This window comes from Trichoderma virens, assembly GCF_000170995.1.
Source record: "Trichoderma virens Gv29-8 chromosome Unknown TRIVIscaffold_19, whole genome shotgun sequence".
Lineage (NCBI taxonomy): Eukaryota > Fungi > Ascomycota > Sordariomycetes > Hypocreales > Hypocreaceae > Trichoderma > Trichoderma virens.
Window position 1 is genome coordinate 655 of NW_014013730.1, and position 8,862 is coordinate 9,516.

Sequence of the window (8,862 nt, forward strand, 5' to 3'; positions counted from 1 at the left end):
TATAAAGTTATATTTTTTTTTTATTTTTTAGTTTTAGAAGTATTAATTTCTCCCTAAAGTAATTTAATTATAATTATTATTTAATTTAATATTAAGGTTTCTTTATTAATTATTATTTTATTATTTTTTTTAAAATTATTTTTAATTTTAATATTATTATTTAAGTAATTACTTTAAGTTTTATTTTTTTAATTTATTTTAACATCTAGGATTTAAAATTTAATTAATTAATATTATTTTTTATTACCTATAGATCTAAAGTAACTGTTTAAATAAAAGTTATTAATATATAATAAACTAAATTTTATATATTAATATAAGTTAACTGTTTTTAAAAAATAAACCTTTAGGTTTTAAGTTTATATTAATAGGCAGTTGGGTTAAATATAAATATAGTTTTATTAATATTATATAATTAATAAATATAATAGCTAAATTTAATTTAATTACTATATTAATAATTAATTATTTAAGCTATTTAAATAAATGTAAAAACGTAAGCTTATATACCCAGTTGGCTAAGTTAAATTATTTTTATTTTTAAATAATCCTATGCTAAATTATTATACTTTTTAAATAATTTATTATAGAATTATTAAATTATTTTAATAATTTAATCATCTGCTCTTAATTAGTTAGGCGGGCTGACTTTTATCTAAGGGGTCCTACCCTATAGGCCTATTGTTGCAACTATAAGAGCTAGGTCGTGACATTTAACGGTCTTATAAAGTATGCTTAGTGTATAGGTAATTTTAAGGGTTATAAGTGTATAGCAATAGCTAATACCTATAGACCTTATTAAAGTTATAATCTTAACGGTTGTGCTGGCGCTTTTAATAGCCTCTTAAATTATCCTTAATATATAAGTAACTTTATAGGCTGTAAGTGTACTATAATAGATAATATATATAGAGCTTAACAGAGCTGCGATCTTAACGGCTGTGCTGGTGCCTTTAATAGTATTATAAAGTATACCCAGTGTATAAGTAACTTTATGGGTTGTAAATACGCTGCAAGGTCTAATACTTGCGGGAGTTATTAAAGTTATAACTTTAATGGCTGTGCAGGTGCTTTTAGTGGTTTTAAGCTATACGCTTAATACACCGGTAACTTTGTTGGATGTAAATGCTTAGCAACGGATAATATTTACGGCTCTCCTTAAAGTTGCGATCTTAACGGTTGTGCTGGCAGCTTTTAAGATTCTATGCCTTATGCTTAGTGTACTAAGAACTTTATTAGCTGTTAATGTAATTCAATAAGCAATATATACAGATCGCCCTAAAGCTGCGACCTTAATGGCTGTGCTGGCCTTTTCAGTCTGTTAAATGGTAAAGCGTATTACAGCCATAACTTCCTTAGGTGTAAGTGTGCCGCCACATCGACGACATGCGGCCCAAGACAGAGCTGTGACCTGAATAACTATGCCGGCGCCTTCCAGGGAAGCCAGACTTACCCTCAGTGCACCAATTTCTTTAAGGGATGCCATTATACCGCAACATCGAACACCTGTGGCGCCAAGCAGAGTTGCGGCCTTAACGGCTGTGGCGGCGTCTTTAATCTCGATAACGGCAAGGCGTATTGCTCGCAGAACTTTATCGGCTGTGAATGCCAGTCAAATCCTGGAACCTGCGGTCAACCGCAGAGCTGCGATAAGAACAACTGCGCTGGTGCCTTCCAGGGCAACACACCAACGCCAGTATGCACCGACTTCTTCCAGGGCTGCCAGTGTGTAGCAACATCCAATACCTGCGGCGCGAAGCAGAGCTGCGATCTCAACGGGTGCGCCGGTGGTTACGACTCCAGTGGCGTGGCTAGGTGTCAGGGCAAATTCCAGGGATGCGCATGCAATCCCACATCGGTGAGTTTTGATGTTGATGTTTTGCATCGTGGCCTGGGCAAGAATTTTAAGGTCATGCATGCATGCACGCTTGGCCACACATGATGCGATGGATACCTAAGCTGACTGGCTCCTTCCCCGTGTCTATAGAACACCTGCGGAACTGCACAGAACTGCGACCTCAACGGCTGCAAGGGCTCCTTTGACAGTAATTCGAACACGGCACGGTGCCGAGGAAACTTTACGGGCTGTGTGTGCAAGCCCGTACCGGTAAGTCGTAGTCTAAACTTCATCATCAACTCATCATCACGGACGGACAGTGAGTGGCTGACCTGACCCGTTTCCCTCTAGTCCACCTGCGGCACCAAAAGAGCTGTTCCATCAACGGTTGCAATGGCGGCTTCGATTCTTCAGGAAACATAGTCTGCAAGGGCAACTTCTACGGCTGTCCTTGTATTCCGGATCCCATCTGGCTCCCGGCACCCACAACCTTCCCCAATGATCCCGACCCGCCGGCTTCAACTTTGCCCCCGCTGGTCCAGCCTTGGTACTGTCTCGGTGTCCAAGAGCAGGATTACTCCAATGCAGAGCACGACACACCATCATACTGGCTGGCGGCAAGGAACAGGAACACCGGACACACTGACAACGGGTATGGAACAGGCACAGGATACAGCGCTAGGGATCTCTGCAGGAAAACTCTCGGAGGCGCCACCGTCATACGCAATGGCGACCCCATGACTCAATGTTCCGGTTATGGCATCGCATTGTGGAATTCCAGGAGTTGCCGAACTCACTGCGCCAGTTTGGGCGATAAGGAGAAGTGTTTCGAGCCCGGCACTGACGGTATACAGTACAATAGTATATCTGCGGACCTGATATGTGATAGAGCTCTTCCTTGAACCTCCTGACGCCATTCTACCCCTACCGGTGTCTGATCCATCAGAGTTGGTCAAGCGATGAATGGGAAACCTTGCTTAATACTCGCTCTAAACCCTTCGTGCCGTGAGACTTGCACTTGGCTGTAGCTTATAGAAATCGCTAGGGAGCTCTTTAATAAAGCATAATATCAAACAGATGAAACGAAAGAGGGAAAACAGGTGACGCGGTATTGAACATCTCCCGAGTCTTTCGCAGAATATCAACGTGTCGAAATTTATACCAGGGCAACGCTACACAAGCCCATCGACTTGGATACATGTGTGCTTTAGACACTACCTATGTAACATAAATGTCGGATCACATAAGATCGAGAATGTCTTCACCGAAGGTGGCATTTGAATTGAATGAGAATTATCTGAAGAACAAATGAAAGATGGATATGAACGCGGTATTTATCTTATAAGCAGCTTCGCCGCCTTGGCGAAGCTGTAACAAGTAACATGCCTTATACAATCTTGAGACCAGGGATCGTTGATGATACCATGCCGCGACACGGCATGATAAAAAGCAATGGCTTGCCCCATCCTGAAGTCATGATGGCTGACTTGATGTGCGTTATGGTAGACACGGATTGAGTAGGTACTTGATTGAAGTTGTGACAAGGGTTAAGAGTGGCCTGCCCCACTGTGAATATTTTGGCCCAACAGCTTGTAGTAATTATTTCGCTCGCACTTTTTCCGGGATGTGGTGTGTATAACTGGCTAATAGCGGGAAACGAACAAATGACTAGTGTGAGCCAAACTCGTCGTCACATGTGCGTTGCCAAGCAGAGTCAGCAATTAACCTGGCCCATAAAAGTGAACCAAAGTCTCACACGGCCATCCGATGCGAGTTTGGGCCTTCCTTTTCAGACCAGGATCAAATGTATGCGATGTTATGCTATGCCAGAATATCGACATACATATAATAAGCCTATTACACTTACTTGGTTTCTCAGTTTAAAGTTCTTCATCTTCAGGACTTCACCGCGAAACGCTACCTCTTCAAAATGGTCCAATTGAACATCCTCGCGGGAGTAGCAGTTTCTCTCCTTGCTTCCCTGGCAAATGCTGCAACGTGTTATCAAAACGGTGACAGGTACAATGGCGAGTGCTCCATTAGCAATCTTCAAGGGTTTGCTGCCTCAATCTGCAATGGTGGGGTCTCGGGAAACTTTCCTTGCGGCGGCAAAGTTTACTCCGGGGTTGGATGGGCTCAACACATGATCCACGTTGAATTCCAAGGCAGTTCCGGTTCTCGATCTCATTGTTGGGTAAGCAAGAAATATTAATCGAAATATCCTTCTAGTAAAATTGATGTTGACAAACTTCGTAGGATGCCTTCAACGATATCATTGGAAATTGTATTCAAAAAAACGGTCAGGGTGGTGAATGGAATTGGTCATATAATGGAGACAACCAGAACTATTATTTTCAGCCTTACACACAAACCGGCTAGAGTGTTTTGCCGATCAAATTGCTGGCAGCTCTTTCTATTAGCTCTTTCTATCATCTACATGAACCAAGACCGGGCGAACAGCGTCGAGGTTGCGAGTGGGCATCTAGAGGGCTATTCTGGACGACTCAATGGGGGCGGAACCCTAAGATAAAATTTCTAGTTTGTCCGGAAGTCTTCGGGCTGCAGCTTGAAGCCAAGCCCAGTGGTTCAAGCTATGTGAAACATTTAGCCTGTAACGGGTCAAGCGAGTACATTGACAACCAGGCTTGCAAACAAATGAATCGTTTTCAAATATATTCAACCTAAATCGGGATTTTGGCAAATCAAATTAAATCAAGAGTATTACTATTTGCACAGATAAAAATCTCTATTTGTACAGATAAGTGTCTCATTTTTGACTCACTTACACCACCCTGGTCACCATAGCCCAATCCCGTGCGATCAGCCTGCGACAGTCAATTCCAGTGCAGCCGCATAAGCAAAAACGTAAACAGCCAAATCAAGGACCGTCCATCTCTCGCCTTGCATAAATAGAAGCCGTCGACCCCACCACACAATCATAACGTTCACTAATACATAGTTTTCGTCACGCCTGTCAAGATGGACATATACCGCCTTCTCAACTTCCAAAGTCCCTCGCCAGGTCGTACTAATACAGCCACCACAGCTACTGCCGCCAACGACCCAACAGACGATGATTACACTGGGGCTACAATACCACAACTGCCGCCTTCGCCACTCTTTGACACATACAATAACCTCTTTGCCTTCCTCCGCAACTTCCATCTTTCCAATGGTGCCGCAATAGTGAAAGGATCCAGCTCCTCAAGACGGGATATCGGGGGCAGTATGCAACCAAGCTACATCGTCTTCAAATACGACCGCAGCCCGCGACGGACGTCGCAAAGCTCCGGTCTCAGGAAGCCGTCATTACAGAAGCTTAATTATCCCGTCAGTATCACGGCCAAGGCCACCAAGTCGTCGAACTAGAAGTGGACGTACACGGTAGTTTAAGGCCAGCATAACCACGGACAGTCCCTTAATCCATCAGCGCATAATATCTATCGCCGCCGCACAGTTACTCAGCAACAAAAAGAGCGAGAGCTAGCCAGCGAGAATGGTATTAGGGCCCGCGAGATAACTAGCATTATTAGAAAATCCGACAACTTAGGCTATCATTATTTTCGCACAAGAGATATCTACAATAATCGCCAAACCATCAAACGCAAGCGACTTAACGGCCTTACAGCTACTCAAGCCCTCGTCAAGGAGCTTAAGAGCGGAGGTATAAGAGTCAGAACCTTGCGCGACGCACTTGACCGCGTCTGCGCCGTCTTTTGGACTTATGACTGGTGCCGCACGATGTGGAAGAAGTTTTCAGAGGTGCTTGGTTTGGATAACACCTACAAAACCAACTGCGTTACACCTATTCCAAGCCACCGGCGTGACAGATCAGAAGTCCCTGGCCAACTTCGCCTTCGGCCTTATAAACGGCGAAAAGGAGCACCACTTTCAGTGGCTATGTGACCGACTTGACGAGCTTCGCATAGACATTGGGGCAGACACGCCAGAGATCATCATCACAGACAAGGAACAGGCTCTCCGCGCAGTCCTCACGAAGACCTTTCCAGATGCCCAGCAGCAACTATGCGTATATCACATTTTGGCCAACGTCCGAGCTAAAATTAACGCCCGCTGGAAGGACACTGGCGGCGAGATTACGACGCCATTAGTGTTGATTCTGATAATGATGGAAACGCCCTTTCCGTTGATCCAAAAGACAAGAATGCCGACCAGCTCCAACCAGAGCTAGATCTTGATCTCGCCGCCCGGGGCCGTGTACAAGACGAGGCAGAGGACGGGCACGCGACTCCCTCTGATGACTACAACCGTGAGGGCAAGTTCACAGCCTTCCAAGCCGTGGTCTATGCCGCTGATCACCATACGTTCAAGGGACTCGGGCAGCAAGGGCACATCCTGCGATATATCCAAAAGGAATATATGCCGTGGCGCAAGCAGTGGGTGAAGTGTTACATTGACCGCTATCGGAACCTCGGTCAAAGGGTCAATAGCCCTACCGAGACCGCCCATGCAGACGCCAAGTCTCACCTGGTGACAGGCACGGGAGACCTCCTTTACCTCCACCAAGCCCTTGTCACGATAATTGATAACAAGTCTCGATCCTATCTTCAAGAGGCTGCGAGACAGATTCAGCGTCAGCGTGATCAATACCTCAGGCAGGAATGGCTTGGCAAGCTCAACCTGCAGATCACATATCCGGCCATTGACCTTATTGCCAAGCAGCATCGCTTTGCCCTCGCCGCCCTGCCTGATCAGCGCGAGCCCAAACCGCTACACCATTGCACGGGCAACTTCGAGCACCAATACGGCCTGCCTTGCAGCCACCGTATCTTTGATTGTCTGATGAACGGCACGCCTCTGCGACGGAGCCAGATTTCTATGCGTTGGTAGCTCCAAAAGCCGTTGGTACGCCAGCTTGACACCGTCACAAGATTTTAGTATTGACAGCCTACTAGAACACTGACGATAAGCTACTTGATATTCGCGACCCGGCTGTTGTCATCAACGCACGAGGCAGGCCGCGCCTGAAGGCCGACAAGAAGCTCAAGGTCCCGCGATACCTCAAGATCGCGGATTACACCTCCAAGCCGGGAAGTGATGCCGACGATACGGATGACGATGATGCAGAAGCTGAGCCTGCACAGCGAAGTCGAGGCAGGTTTTCTGCCAGGGGCTGTGGCATGAACCAACGGCCAAGTGAAAATGCCAGCCGAGGAACGCGCCGAACGAACGCAAGTCTTCGCCGTGACCGCTCTCAATTCGAGCTTGACGAACTAGAGTCACTTGCGTCGCAATCGTCGCAAGGCAACAAGCATCGACGAGTCTGTGGCGGGAAGGCAGGACGAAGTCGCAGTGTGTCCAATAGTGTAATATTACCATGTATAATTAGATTTTAGAAGGTTATATTATATATTATATTAGCAGAATCTTTATTATATTATATAAACTATATATAATATAATTATAATATATAATAATATATATACTTATATTATTAATATAATAATGTAAAAGTAATATAATTAATTATAAATATATAATAATATTTTAATTAAGGTTATAAAACCTATAAAATATTTTTACTAAATAAATATTTCTATTAGTGAGTTTATAAAAAGGAAAAGGACTGAGTTTTCTTATAAACTTAATGTAAATCCATATCTACCTAATCTTTTAGATTTTTAAAAAAAAAACAACTTTTAATTACTTAATTAACTTACACTAATCTCCTATATTATAAGTATTATAAAATATACCAACACCTCTTATATAAGCCTTAAACTCTATTATATTAAAGACCTAAACTTTACCTTTAGTATAATGTCTTAATCCCTATTCCTAATATAGGGTAAAGGTTCCTAAAGTAATAAGCCTAGGTCGTAGGTTTATATTAACAGAAAAAACAGAAAGTAGTTTTTAAGCAGTTATAATTATAAATGCATAAAAGTAAAATAAAAGGTTAAATTTATATTTAGTTTTAATATTTTATTAACAATTAGCTATTTAAACTATTTAAATAAATATAATAAAGTAAATTTATATATTTAATTATTTTTTTTAAATTATATATAAATTATAGTATTTTTAAATTATAATAAATTATAATTAATAATTTATTAAAGGTATTATATATAAATAATCTTTTTATAATTAATTAATTAATTTAAAATTTATTTTAAAATATATATTTTTTTAATTTTAAAAAAAGTTAGGTTATAATATAATATTCTTTTTTATTAACTTTATCCTTAAGATTAATTATATAAAATAACTATTAATTTAATTTTTTTAATTTATAATTTTTTTTTATTTATTTTATACTTTTATATTAATATTATATTAAATTATATTTTTAAATTTATATTATAAAAAACTTATAAATATTTTACTTTAGTAAATATTATTAAAAAACTAAGTTTTTTAATTATAGTTTTTTTTTTTATAAAAAATATAAAATAGGTAATTAATATAAAATAATAAATAGTATTTTAAATATAAAAAGTATATATATTATAATTATTTTTATAATAAAAGTAAAGATTTTATAATTATATATAAATATTATTTTTTAATAAGTATTTTTTTTATTAATTTTTTATTATAGTAAATTATATTTTTTTTAAAAATAAATAATTATATATTAAAAAAAAAAAAGTTATAAAGGCTAATTAAATTTTAATATAAAGTTTTTAAAGTTTTATTTAAATTGTTTTATATTTATATTTAACGAAAATCTTTAATATTATAAAGTATAAAAATAATTAATTATAACTTAAAGAACTTAAATAAGCTTAATAAAGTTTAAAAGGCTAAATTTAAAGTAATTATTATTATATAAGCTTTTAATAAAGTTAATATAATTAATTAAAATATAGTTTTTAGTAATATAATTTAAGTTTTTAATAAAACTTTTTTATTAATATTTAAAAATTAAAGCTTTTAATAAATTTTTAAATATTATAAATAAATTTATAATTTTCCTATTGAATTAAATATTTAATTTTATTATTATATTTTAAATTTTAGTATATAGTAAATATTTCTTTTATATTTTAAATTTTTTT

The 8,862-nt window shown here is 38.8% G+C and overlaps 2 protein-coding genes across 2 annotated transcripts; both read left to right on the top strand.

Moving 5' to 3' along the window:
• Nucleotides 1–1,295: 1,295 nt before the first annotated feature.
• On the top strand, nt 1,296–2,739 carry TRIVIDRAFT_71058 (uncharacterized protein; the record flags this gene model as incomplete). Its single annotated transcript, XM_014100828.1, has 4 exons — nt 1,296–1,316; nt 1,439–1,858; nt 1,988–2,156; nt 2,189–2,739. 4 exons carry the CDS (start codon nt 1,296–1,298, stop codon nt 2,737–2,739), a joined length of 1,161 nt encoding a protein of 386 aa, XP_013956303.1.
• Nucleotides 2,740–4,816: 2,077 nt separating this feature from the next.
• On the top strand, nt 4,817–7,194 carry TRIVIDRAFT_222452 (uncharacterized protein; the record flags this gene model as incomplete). The annotated part of the gene is made up of 6 exons (XM_014100829.1): nt 4,817–5,171; nt 5,232–5,606; nt 5,668–5,948; nt 6,002–6,623; nt 6,689–6,699; nt 6,754–7,194. The coding sequence occupies 6 exons, from the start codon at nt 4,817–4,819 to the stop codon at nt 7,192–7,194; spliced, it is 2,085 nt and encodes a 694-aa protein (XP_013956304.1).
• Between the last annotated feature and the right edge of the window lie 1,668 nt (nt 7,195–8,862).